The 13,710-nt window shown below is 33.2% G+C and overlaps 2 protein-coding genes and 1 long non-coding RNA gene across 3 annotated transcripts in view; 2 read left to right on the top strand and 1 right to left on the bottom strand.

Annotated features, from left to right (window-relative positions):
* Positions 1 to 13,660, bottom strand: part of LOC136802763 (nonsense-mediated mRNA decay factor SMG9-like) — a 29,865-nt gene extending 16,205 nt beyond the window's left edge. Inside the window, exon 1 of the mRNA XM_067059521.1 lies at positions 13,578 to 13,660. The gene's annotated coding sequence lies outside the window, so the exon portion shown is untranslated. The remainder of the gene's footprint in view (positions 1 to 13,577) is intronic.
* Positions 744 to 3,673, top strand: LOC136802813 (uncharacterized). Its single transcript, XM_067059579.1, has 5 exons — positions 744 to 1,042; positions 2,413 to 2,516; positions 2,736 to 2,822; positions 3,272 to 3,328; positions 3,539 to 3,673. The coding sequence occupies exons 1-5, from the start codon at positions 982 to 984 to the stop codon at positions 3,671 to 3,673; spliced, it is 444 nt and encodes a 147-aa protein (XP_066915680.1). The 5' UTR covers positions 744 to 981.
* On the top strand, positions 3,779 to 7,766 carry LOC136802762 (uncharacterized). The gene is made up of 4 exons (XR_010846056.1): positions 3,779 to 3,884; positions 6,460 to 6,590; positions 6,781 to 6,888; positions 7,305 to 7,766. It is a non-coding gene; the product is annotated as an uncharacterized lncRNA (long non-coding RNA).
* Positions 13,661 to 13,710: the final 50 nt, after the last annotated feature.

The raw sequence follows: 13,710 nt of genomic DNA on the forward strand, positions 1-13,710 counted from the left end.
GGATGGTGACACATAGAGTGCAGAGGGGTTGAAGCCCCCCCTGAGATTTAGCCCCAACCAAAATTCGAAAAGGACAGCTCCCCTACCAAAACACAAAAAACATTTTTAATTTATGCTTAAAAATTTCAAACAGTGCAAGGTCTTCATTTTGCATGTCCACACAAGAGAAAGAGATACCAAATGTATAATGTCTTCTTTTGAAATTCTAATCAACAAACGTACGTACGTACAATAGTACGACTTCATTATTACACAAACAAAATACCAAAATGTACAAACAAAAATTTCTTAGTTCTTGGAAAAAGTTGTTAGGTTAGCCCCCCCCTGAGTAAGTAGCCCCCCCTGATCTTAGGGAAAAAGAGCCCCCAGCCAGAACTTTAGGTTCTAGCCCCCCCCTAAGAGCCAGAGGGGTTGCATTCTTTGTGACATTAGAAATTATATCCTGATTAGCAAAAGGTCTATTTATTAGGATACTAGAAAGGTATATACCAGGCGTAATTAATTGATATAATCAATAATCGACTGTGAACAATAAGTAAGCAATGGATTAGATGTCTATCCAATATAATCAATAGGTAATCAATACTCAAGATTTTTTCAAAGCTTGATTGTTTATCGACTACTTATCTATTAATTTTCTCATTGATTGTGTATCGATATATTATGTATGTGTAAATGATTAATAGGTAATCGATAGATAATAAATAGTTCAGAAATAATCGATCACTGATTGATGCACAAGATTCAATTATATTGGATATTCCATCGATTGCTTATCAATTATTTTTCACTCACAGCTGATTATCGATTATATTGGATAGTAAATGCCTGGTATAGAGAATAAATGCTGACTATTTCAATTTTACATGCTTTTTTCAGTTAAAAATTGATTAATTTGGTAGCCATCCATCCACCCATTTAAAATAGCTATATATATTCGATTTTGGTCATTTTCAAAAAATTTTGGTGCACAGAAGACTAATGGCAGCGATCAATAAGTTGAATTTAGATAACAACAAGACAAAAGAAGAATTATTTGAAGGTTTGAATTTTTTATATTAAGTTGAGAGTTATATATAACATAACTGTCACTCCCATTCTTGGGAAAGAAGCTCTTACAGTAACTTGCTTTGAAACAATATTCCAAGAATTCAAACAAGCTTTATTTTATATGATGATTCTTTGCAAATTCAGGATGTGTTTTATTTACACTTTAATGGATTTCATTCTCAGTTTAACCTCAGACTCAAATGGCATGCAGATTAATTTCGGCGATTATGTCTCTTATTTACATTTAAAGATTTTTGTGAACTGAAGCTACATATGTTTTAGGGCAATATTTTGACTCTTGCAGTGGATTGTTTAGAGTTGATTATTCTTAAATAATGATAAGTGTATTGATTTATGTGTGACATGATATTTTACTAGGTAGTGAAATTAAAATTTGTGGAGTTTGTAAGTTTAAGTCTGTTTTGCTTATACATTTTTCAATTAATGACCCAGAATGGCCAGAAATGTTTAGGTTCGGAGGAAATAGTTGTTACCCAGAATTTATGATAACACCCTTCCTATCTTTCGTTTTCTTATCTCTGAAAATAATATACTTTCATTTGTTTTTCCCCAGAGTATTAATTGTCATCATTACAAGTCATTATGTTGCATTCATAAATGCAACCTGTTTCAAAACCTCAGCATTATGAAGCCCTGTTCAAATTGATATGTTAATAGTGGTTAATCCCCTGTCTTAATTTTTTGGATAAGACTTAATCTTTTTAAATTATTCTTTGTTCAATCTTTCATTTATATGACAAAGAGCTGTCATCTAGTAAATGCATTACGTACGATTCTATTGAAAGTAAAACTAAAATGGACGTACAAGAAAGTAAAATCAGTCCTTAGAGATTGTGTGATTTAATGTTGGGTAAAATGCAAAATATCAAGCAAAATTTGATGTTTAAATTTGTGAAAGGTTCGGTCAATATCATTTGGTAGTGAAAAGTATCTACTGTAAAATTGTCTATCATTTGCAATCCTGTTCAAAAAATAGGAGATAAAAAAATTAGCAGGGAACCAAACTCAAACTTTTCTAGTTCACTTTCATATTCTTTTACTGTCCAAGGATGTGTATAATACAATTCAACATGTTCCGGAAGAGTGTTATTTATATACAATCACCACTTATACAAAACAAAACACCGACGGAGAATGTTATTCAAAAAATGCAAAAACTTGTTTACCTCAACACAACAAAATGGTGTAGAACTATTTGCCTATTGAAAGAAGGGTTCATAATTCCTTTGCCATTCCTTTAAAAAGTAATTTCCCGTTCCCTTTAGAAAAGTTAAGCTACACCTTGTAATGTACCCGATTTACTTTAAAAGCCTACTCAAAAGGTATTCTTTTCCAATTTAGCAATATGGTTTAACCAAATTTATCCGACGATCAAGCCAAAAATATTAGGTAAAGTGTATGCCCAACGTAGAAAGAAACTTGGCAATATCAAAATCAAACAACTGGTAAGTTTTAAACGTGCAAATCATTTTCGGAATTTTTAGAAAGTTGGGAAAATGTTAATTGTGAGTGCTTCGTCAGTGTTTATTAATTTGCAATACAACATCTCTTAAATAATAATGAAGGGATTTTTTTGGGCCATCGTTTTCCAATGACTTGCTTACCTGTTTTCTTAAAAAGTCTATTCGCTTTCTTTAATTAGGTCTTGTTTTTTTTTTAATTAGAAAAAATTTAAAACACTCATTGATGAAAGCTCTAACGTCGATATTGCTTTAAAAGCACTTGGAGAAGATTTATCAAATCGATTCAAGGTTAAAAATCCTACTAAATTGTTATTCTTCAAGTTGCCTAAGTTTGTCAGAAATTACTTAAAAAGTTCATAATTTTTATTTCTGCAACAAACAAAAAAAACATTACGATTTCAACAAATTAAAATCTCGTGTTTCCGATACCGTCGTTGAAAAAAATTTTCCTTTTAAATTTATTACCAGTCTCCTTAAAAGTTGACCACATCGCTAAAGGTTGATAGCTACATTGTTACTTTTTCGAAACGGGCTACACGGCTTTTTGCGCAATGCAATTGGTTCTTTTCGCTTTATTTCGCTATTTTTCTGAATAAAGCGCTAAAAAATCAATAGAAGCTGAAGGGAATGGTTAACAAATACAATAATGACCGGTTAGTGAGGGCTGTACTGAGAAATATTGCCCGAGGTCAAGTAACGACCGAGCTAAGTGAATTTTTTAATATTCTTTATTATAGGTTACTTTAACTTTAGAAGTGGATAAACTTGATTTAACTAAAGATGCAAATCAGAAGGTACTCAGGAACAATGTTCATTCAAGAATACTTTTATTCTCACCCATTCATTTGCAATTTTTCAATTAAAAGTCTTAAAAAGATAAATAATTTTTAATCAATTTGAAAGAATTTTAATAGAAAATTTTCACATCTACAACATTTTACTGCCATAAAATTCACCTTAAAAAGTAATACTTCAGCTTGGAAAATCTTCTTTGTCCTTTTAAGTCGACTGACCACCAAATAAGTGAGGATAACACAAGTGAGACTGACGCAGAAGATTCAATAGACAAAGAAAACGAAGAAAGAAAGGTTTTCAGTATTCTTAAAGCTCTTGTTAGCTCGGCAAGGGCCATCATATAGAAGCAAATTTTTTTCATTTTTGATGAAATTCAAAAGGTATTCTACAGTAATAAAGACAGCAGAGTAGTATACAGTACATAAGAATGATATTCATAAAAGATTGATCTTTTATCTTTTCCATCCTTTTAAGACGACTGAGCACCAAATAAGTGACGATAATGCAAGTGAAATATACGCAGAAGATTCAAGTGAAGAAATAGAAAAGACAGAGGTTTTTACTCAAATTATTATGATTTCCTTTCTTTCTTTTTAATACCAATTATCCTCATAAAAACTCATGCTCAAAAACCCACTAAAAACAAAAATCAAGAGTGCAAGGTTTGCAATACAATCCGAACAGTATCTCAAACTTAATTCCTTTTTGAAATTTTTTAAGACTGGGACTCGAAAAAGATTCAAATTCACATTGAAGGAAGAAGCGCCAATAGACACCAAAGTCAGGCGGATAGAACGACTAAAAAGAATAAATGGACAGCAAGCGGATACAATTGAGCAACTTAAAGAGAAAAATGCATCTCTAACCCTTCGAAACGCTGCCTTCACCCGTTTGAAGATAATAGAACAGCTAGGTGAAAGGCGCTCTACTTTAATGGTAGACGCCTCACTTTTCTCTAATACTTTCCATGCTGGTGATGCCATATTACAACAAGAAGATTCCGATTTGCTCGACCCCTCCACTTTTGAAGGGTTGGAAGGAAAGATGTTGATTCCTGGTCTGTTTTGCTTTGCCAAAAAAGTCACCCTCTCCAACGGAGAATCTGTTGTACTGAAAACACATAAGCCAGAGAGTTTCGGTCTTCAGAGCTTAGCCGTCCTAAGTCACGAACATCGTCTCCTAAAGTTTGTTGGAAGCCACGCAAATTTGGTTTCGACAGTTGGTTTGGTCCCCACAAACGGGATATTTGCTCATGTCATGAAATTTGAGTATGGCATGAGTCTCTTTGAAATGTCACAAAAATCTATTTCCATAAGTTCTATCTCAAATTTCAAATCCATCATCGAGGGAGTCGCTGATGGACTAAATTTTTTGTTTGATAAAGGGGTCATTCATAACCATCTTATTAATGACAACGTTATTGTTAGAGATGGTTCCCCTAGAATTGTTGGATTTACGTTTTCATGCAGGGTGTATTCCACCAAAAACAATGTACAAGAAGTCTTAAAGAAGTTTCAGGGTTCAAATCATTTGGCTCCCGAACTATTCAACGGGTCTTGTGCTAGTTATTCGACTGATGTTTATGCGTTTGGCGTGCTAGTACAAAGCATCTTAAAAATGAAATTCGGCTTTACAATGAACACAACCTTCAAGTCAAGAGTTGACTGTTATGCTGACAGCTGTCTGTATACAGCAGACCTAAGGCCACCGCACAAGTTTCTGGCTTCGAAAACAAAACGGATGCTTTATTACAAAATTTGATATTAGATATGCATTTTCCTGATTCCTTCTTTAGGCTATAAGTAGTAATTCATCATTCCTGCATAACTCGAAAATTTTCTTGAGAAAATGTTACTACCTTTTCGAGAACCCTGCTGTTTCATCGAAACTGGTATTATTAGAAAGAATGCAGATTTATAAAAGATGAACAATTAATGTTTCAAATAGTAATAGTTATGGTACATGATATATTTTTCGAGTTTAGATTTTCGTCATATTTTTCGAGCCTTTAAGAAAGTTTTGGCGCGTTTTTAGCCAATCAAATTGCTAATTGGCGATAAATTGAGGTACCCTAGTTAATCTGATTCAGTTCATACTCTCGGGTGCCTAATAAACGTACATGTACGTTTATTTTTTTCGTGTCGAATTTCCCGCCTGTACGCACCTTATTAGGAACTGTACGTTTATTTATTCTGAAGAATTTTCCCGCCTGTACGTTTATTCCCTCCCGTACGTTTATTTATTTTCACCCAATATCACCCAATTCATACGGCAAAAAATTGTTATTTTTTGTTCAAGTAAGATATGTTGAAAGGCCGTTAATTACATTTGAAAGTATTGTGGGAGATTTCGAGTGTTACACGAGTAAATTCTAAAGTTTTGCTTATGTACTACTTGTCATTGATCTATAAGAGATATACCTGTACTTTAGTTAGTTAGTCAAAAATTGGTAGATTATTCCCTGTACGTTTATTTTAGCCTCTACGTTTACTTATTTTAGCTCTGATTTCTCGCCTGTACGTTTATTTCGGCCTGTACGTTTATTAATTCCAATTTTATTCTCTCCCCTGTACGTTTATTTTGGTCTGTACGTTTATTAGGCACCCGAGAGTAGGGAACAATAGTTTCTCGTTTTCTTCGAAATTTTCAGGCCTAAATGTTCCTAAATATTTTTTTAGACCATAATGACAAGTACCATAACGAACATAGTACTTTTTGAAATCCAAGCTTAAAATTTATATGCTTCGAGGAAATTTATCATATACTTTTATAATTTTTTTTCTGCTCCGTTGAAGATAAACTGTTTCATTTTAACGATAATGAGGGTTTCTGACCAATACCTAGATTTTTGAACTTGGAAGACCTTTTTAGGGTTTCGATTCTACTTTTGTTCGTATTGACGAGATTTGATTATTGTATTGGAATGATTCAAATTTTTTTAATTTAGTGGATTTTTTTTGTGCTACGTTTCTCTTCATCTTAAAATATTCTATAAATATGATAATTATTCCTATTTGGACCATTTGAAGTGAACTTTTCGTAATGAAAAAATTGGAAAAGATTTTCTCAACAATTTAAGTGACTGCAAAACCTGTGATGAAATCTTTAATTTTTAATCCTCTATTTTTAGTGCATTATTGGAAAAAAGTTTTTAAGAAACAAAACGAATCATCAGCCCGAACAAGTTGAAGTTATGCAAATTTCTGTTCGACAGAGCCGACCGATAATAATCGATTTATATGCAGTTCTATCAAAAATTGTGTAAGTTGAATTACTTGGGACTCTATTGGCATTATTTTCTCTATTTTCATATAATATCCTAATTTTAAGGACATCGTGCTAAAAGATTCTAAACAACAATATAATTCGGTAATAGAAAATTAATTTGGATATTTTCTTTCTACAGGTGATTGCTAATTAAAAACAACCAGTTGTATTTTCATTTTTTCAGCCTTCTCCTGGGATCCGAAAGAAATCCGGTTGGCTTTATGTGCTGGTACTAACAAACTGTATATGTGGTCGTTAGCTGGTTGTTTGGTTGTTGAGGTGCCTGGTGAAGGTCAGTGTGCTTGTATTAATTATATTAAGAGATCCCGTCCCATTACCAAGGTCATCTGCTAATATCATTATAATATATTGAAACATCCTTTGTAACATATAGTCAACAATTACTGTCAAAATCTGAAGTTACTCGGTTTGATTCAAGGTAACGTGGGTTTTACGCCGGCCCTTATTACGCTATCGACGAAAAAATGCGAATTTCCTCAGGATTTTATCAGGAGGCTAGGGCCCATCTTTGTTTTTAACATAGATAATTGCTTCCTTGGCACTCGATGAATATGGATATACCTTAGTACCCAGTATATTTTCAAGTTCAGCTCATTTAGAGGTGAGAAGGTTTGTGAAGGGTGCTTTTTGGCTTTTTCTTCTCCGCAAAATCTAGCATTAATTAATTCTATTCTCGTTCTTTCTTAGGGATTCAATGCTCGAAAAGCTTCAAAACCTAGAATTCTGGAGTTTTTTAATTCGAAACAATCTTAATGGCAACAGTGGATGTAATATCATTAATTTGACCGTTCGAGTATTTAATGTTAGCTTAAAGCTATGATTTTGAGAGAAAACACAAACTTGAACATTCTTGGGTTGAACTGCGATATCTGTTGTTGATAAATTAAACTAATAGATTGTAGTACGCATTGTTTGTGATGGAATATTTTCATTTTTACCCATTAACATTGGGAAGATTTCCGCGAAATAAAGATTTTCCACGACGACAAATATTTTATGAATATATATTTTATATGAACCATACAAGCTTCTAACAAAATTTAGTTTTAACATGTTAATCAATAGCCCTATTCAATATTCCCTTGTTGTACAAATCAACGTCTATGAATAATCAAAGGAAAAAGAAATTGAACTCAAAATAAAACCTTGTGAATATACACAATAAAGATATTTTACTCATAGTAAGAAACCTTTGTGAACTTCGATCTTTTTCATCACGTTTTTCATCATCTTTTTCATCACGAACGTCTCTCCATTTCTGTTCTTTTCTCAGGCAAAGAGCAAAGACTCCAAGCATCTTGATGCCATCTTGTTGCCAGAGGCTGTCAGCCAAAACTTTCAGACATTGGTCAATTGAATCTTTATCATCGTAGACTTTTCTTTTGAACGCATCATACCTGGGATGATCTTAAGATAATCGTAAAGGAAAAACAAGTTCAAAACGAAGTTAGTTTATCAGTGCAAATGTAATTAAGAAGCGTCATAGGTTGTACATACATTTTCCACTCTCGTCATGTCCTGTTTGTTATCAGTAATGTCATGTCAAGTATCAAGTGAGATGTTTACGTCAATGTCTAAATGGGTAAAGTAAAAAGAATAGCTTTAATATCAACTATCAACCGCGGGCTAATGATTCAGGACTTGATAAACTAAGAAATTCTAGTTGATAGTATTTGATAATTCAGATTGGAGAAGCAATAACCAATAGGCTTAATTTGAAAAACAACAAGATTAAGCAGGATTAAGGACTAAAATACTCAGCTATCTACTTGATAACATACGAGGCTTAAACTATACCTTTTGATCTTTTGTTTTGGAACATACTCATGTTTCTTTTGCGCTTCAATATTATATCTTGGGCTGAATAGCAGCATATCGGTATGTGGATCTCCCCGAAGATTTTTGCAGTTTTATCAAGCCCACGTCATCCATAAAACCATGAAAATTTCCGGATTCAAAATAGTAAACACAGGTTTTCCCACTAGCAAGCTTAACAGCCAAAGAAAAGAAAGTACCAGAGCAGATGTCATAGCTGGCCAATGTCAAAAGTCCTGTTCAAGTTTAGTCATTGGTTTTCTAGGAGCAAGTATCTTCGCATCTTCTAGTTCCTATAATATTGTGTGAAAAATATTTAGACTTAAGTAACCGTTAAAATAACCATTTAAATAGCAATGATTTTAGATATAACGCTTAAAATGCTCACATAAAAAAAGATTAAGACATTATAACTTTACCTTGACAGCAGACTTGTATAATGAAATCGCTTCACTGGACATTGCAATATTATTCATCGCTTTCTTAATGATTGGATCTAAAATGACAAAGGTCTTCAAATGTATGTTTTGTTTTCGCCTTTATATTCAGCTAATCTTTATTTGGAAATTCAAAGACGAATCTATATTGCTTCAATAATAACTAAAGCTCATGGAGAAGTACAGCTAAAAAAAAAGACATACTGGTTTCTTCATCTGATACTGGGTCACCAAGGTCTACATTATGAAATGCTGATGCTGATTCTGATTGTTCCATCTTTTAAAAGAGAATATTTATTCAATATAATGAAACTTGAAAAGGTCATTGGAAAAATCATTGATATGCAGACTCCCTTCAATTAGCTTTCAAAATAAAAAATAAGTTCGACCCAAATATTGAAAGTTTTCTTGGAAAAAAGTTGTGTTTTTTATAATCAAGTCAATTTAGAAATGAAAAGAATTTTGGAGGAGACAACATGGTAAATTTCTTTCAGACACATAGACATATGACAACAACTCAATCTCAAATACCTGCACCAACACTTCAAAGAAAGTGAAGAAGAAAACTTCCAATTCAGAAGCAAAATGAAATTGGTAAAAAAGCAAAATTTATGTTTGCTAGAAAGATAACGAAGATTCTAAATTAAAGCAAAAAAGCAGTGGTTGTCAAAATGTCTATCTTACCCCCTTGAATATTTCAAAATAACAATTGGAACTTCTAAAAATTTCTTCAAACATTTGGAATTAAACAAGCTTATTTATATCATTTCAATCTCTTTGGTAAAAAATATTGTGAACCTTTGAAGAAATTTTGGTGCTTTGATTAAAATCTAATTTTGACAATAATATATTTTGATGTCTTAACATCGTCATCAGGTATAAATGAGACAAAATGATAAGTTAAAAACAGTAAAAATGCTATAAAAACAATAACATTAATGACTAATGACAAGTCTTAAATGTTAATTGAAAGTTCAATGACTTTTATATAAAGTGCCTCTAGGGCCATAAATGTTACTCTGATTTGTTCGTTTTGCAAAAATTTGTACTTCATCAATTGTAAGTGCATTTCCACTGGAATGTTTGATCTCTTGTGTTCTTAAAAATGCAATTGATTACAGGAGATTTTTCCAACATAACATGCTTGACAGCGGGAACGAATAATTTGGTGCTCCACTTTCTATCGATTTCTGAAAAGTTGCCTTAAATGATGGTTAAGTTTATTTAAGGTGCTTATAAATCTCACCAATGCAATTTTAAAAGCATCTCAGTGTCCTTTCAAACTGATCTGTTACTTTATTCTTCTTGTCTCACTCATCGTTATCTCCTTGCTCGGAATAGGGTTCAAAATTATTTCCAAGGTTTTAGGAATGATCGGTACGTAAAACGAAGATATATAATGATTCTTCTGAAGTAAAGATACGGAAAACAAAGGTGGATAATAATTCTTCTGAAGTAAAGATTTCGCCTTCTCAATACTTGTTGTCAATATTTCACCCTCTTTGCTGCATGCATTTCTTATTCAATAAATATCTTTGGCACCACAAATCTTTTTTTACTTCTTCGATGCTAGCGAAATGGCATATCTATGAATAGGATACTGCCACTTTCTGTTGTTTATCATTTCATATGGTGGACAATGCTTGAACATCCAACCCCTTGAAAAAAAACAAGCAATATGCTGAATGGACCTACCTGATTAAAGTTAGATAGCAATGCGAAAAGAAAATTGAAAAAAATCAGTCAGAAAATATAGTGTTTTAGCGAAAATACACAACACAATAAATTCATGATTGATTGTTGATGGGGGGAGAGGGAAGGGTTGTAGGGAAATAATAAAGTTCTGGTCGCAAAAATCAGTTTTATTGACAATTGAATCATGCTTGATGGTGAGCATTGTTATGAATAATGTTTTTGTGTGAAAAGCATAGAAATATAAGTAAACTAAACGGCGATTTCCGGCATTTTCAACCGGAAAATTTTTTTTTGAGCATTGCGAATACGCATCTTTCTGCAAAAAATCAGAAAAAAACTAAAAATGAAAATTCGAGAAAATATCAAAAAACCGATTTTTCCGACATATTTCCGGCATTTTCGGCCGGAAAAATTTGTTTTTCGAAAATCGGGCTCCGTCACATTTTAGGTATTGTCATATTGCATCATTGTGCAAAATTTCATTAAAAAATATAAAGTACAGCTCAAGAAATTCAAGAAATATGGTTTTTCCGGCGAAAATCAGCTCTTCCGGCGATTTTTAGAAAACCCGGCTTCAAAAATCAATTTTATTAAAAATTGAAACATGCTTGATGGTGGGCATTGTTATTGATAAATGTATTTTAATGAAAAAATAACCAATTATATGGAAAAAGTCCAATGAAAATCCAGAAAAACGGCGATTTCCGGCATATTTTCGGCATTTTCGGCCGGAAAATATTTTTTCTCAAGAATCGGACTAGGCCATGTTTTGAGCATTGTTAATACGCATCTTTTAGCAAAAAATCAGAAAAAACTAATGATGAAATCTCGAGAAAATGCCGAAAAACCAGTTTTTCCGGCGTATTTCCGGCATTTTCGGCCGGAATTGAATTTTTTTCGAAAATCGGGCTCCGTCACAATTTAGGTATTGACATTTTGCATCAGTGTGCAAAATTTCATGAAAAAATATAAAGTACAGCTCAAGAAATTCAAGAATACCGTTTTTTCCGGCGAAAATCGGCTGTTCCGGCGATTTTTAGAAAGTTCCGGCTTCAAAAAATCAATTTTATTGAAATTTAAACATGCTTGATGGTGGGCATTGCTATTAATAATGTTTTTGAATGAAAAAAACAACCAATTATATGGAAAAAATCCAATGAAAATCCAGAAAAACGGCGATTTCCGGCATATTTCCGGCATTTTCGGCCGAAAAAATTTTTTCTCAAGAATTGGACTAGGCCATGTTTTGGGCATTGTTAATACGCATCTTTGAGCAAAAAATCAGAAAAAACTAATGATGAAATCTCGAGAAAATGCCGAAAAACCAGTTTTTCCGGCATATTTCCGCCATTTTCGGCCGGAAAAATTTTTTTTTCGAAAATCGGGCTCCGTCACATTTTGAGCATTGCTGTTTTCCATCATTGTGCAAAAAATCAGAAAAAACTAATGAGCCAATCTCGAGAAAAGCTGGTAACTAACGGACGGACAGACGGAAGGACGGACAAAGGTTAATTTATAGGACCTACAGCCCACCGGGGTAGGTCCAACAACTCAAATCAAACTTCTTACAAAATTGCAAAAAAATTATAGCCCCCTTCTGGAATTTCATTTCTTGGGAGAACAATGTCATGCAAACAACCAACAGCTAAAATTTGTTCCTGGGCTCAATTCCAGTTAAAGTCCATTACAGGGGGGTGGACGACAGCAAAATTCTGAGGCAAAATGTTTTTTTGAAATCCTGGATTTCCAATACAAAAGCAATAGCTGTTTTGGCTTAGGCTACGGTCTTTGAATAACTAAGTTACGCCACAACAGTTACCTAGAGACAAGATAATTTATCATGTTTTTATTGGCTGAGGGAAAGTAATGTATGTGGAGTAATTAGTTATTTAAAAGACTGTTGCATTCGCCAATACATCTATTGAAGATTTCCAATACAAAATCAATTTTTTGGCAGAAAAATCTGGAATTTCAGATACTTTTTTCAAAATTTTGACAAATTATGTGAAATTTGCAAGCCGGTTCATATAAAAAATTGAGTGGAATTTCCGAAGCATTTTGAATAATTGACTGGATTTCCGAGTGCTTTTTTTATCTGAAAATTCCTGGCGTCCACCCCCTATATCAATTTTTTTCTGGAAGAGCCCATATACAATAATAAGATGCCCAGCCAGTAGTGCTTTATAATTAAAAATTACTGTATTAAAAAGTACCATTTTAGTTTTCATTAATTCCTTTAGATGTCATGCTAGATTCTTTGCTTTAAAAGTCAAGTAAATAATATGTAGCTTGTAGGCGATTACAACGGTCTAATTGAATGAATGAGCTAATTACTATCAGCATAAATTTTTTGTAATTGATATAGCCATGTTAATTGATTTTTCTCTTACAACACAGCTATTGCATAGAGAAAAATGATTTACATAGATTGTAGAGATTAGTATTTGTGATGCTAGTAGTCACTCAATAGACGGGCACATTCAGCAAAGCCAAAAAGTCAAGCACTTTATATAATTTACTTCGCTTGTAAGCAAAGAGCATCCATTAATCTTTAACAAACTTTTTAGCTAGTAAGCTGACTAACTTTCCCCAAAATGGAAGGGAACGTGGAAGGGAAGGGCAGGGTCCACCTAGAAAAGGACTGAAAAGGATGATGTTTTTTGCCATCATTTTGTTATGTTATCAATGACTGAGTGGGAAACTGAATCATACCTGATCTTGGATAAATAATTGATGAATGCTGATAGAATTCTTCAATTTGTTTGCTGTTAGATTCTGATTAGGTGGCTGTACAGCAGGTACCGGCTAACAAAGTTCAAGGTAGTTCAAGTGTAGAGGATGTACCAGTATTACTTTTCAGAAAAATATTTCCTAGTCACCGGAGCTTCTCTACCATTTTTAGATTCCCGCCGTTGGGTATCGGGGATAATTACCGATATTAATCCGAATCGGTTAACATCGGGAAGAAAAATCTATTTATAGCACTTGCAGGATTCTTTAGCGGAACTGACTGTAGAGTGGAAGTTCAGTCGAAAATTTCATCTGGACTCCGTCTCCGTCTCCCACTTTCACTTTGAATATTTGTGGAAAAGGCGCTCCATTCAAAAATATGTGTAATTTACTGACCTAAGCTTCACAGCTTGAAT

The sequence above is a fragment of the Clytia hemisphaerica genome, unplaced genomic scaffold (assembly GCF_902728285.1).
Source record: "Clytia hemisphaerica strain Z4C2 unplaced genomic scaffold, Clytia hemisphaerica genome assembly, whole genome shotgun sequence".
Lineage (NCBI taxonomy): Eukaryota > Metazoa > Cnidaria > Hydrozoa > Leptothecata > Clytiidae > Clytia > Clytia hemisphaerica.

What these genes read in the sequence shown, in the direction of transcription:
- LOC136802813 (XM_067059579.1), top strand. Translation starts at nt 982, where the DNA reads ATGGCAGCGATCAATAAGTTGAATTTAGATAACAACAAGACAAAAGAA. An exon ending in ATATCAAAATCAAACAACTG is followed by an intron (nt 2,517 to 2,735) that starts GTAAGTTTTAAA and finishes TTTTTTAATTAG; the next exon opens with AAAAAATTTAAAACACTCAT. An exon ending in ATTTATCAAATCGATTCAAG is followed by an intron (nt 2,823 to 3,271) that starts GTTAAAAATCCT and finishes TCTTTATTATAG; the next exon opens with GTTACTTTAACTTTAGAAGT.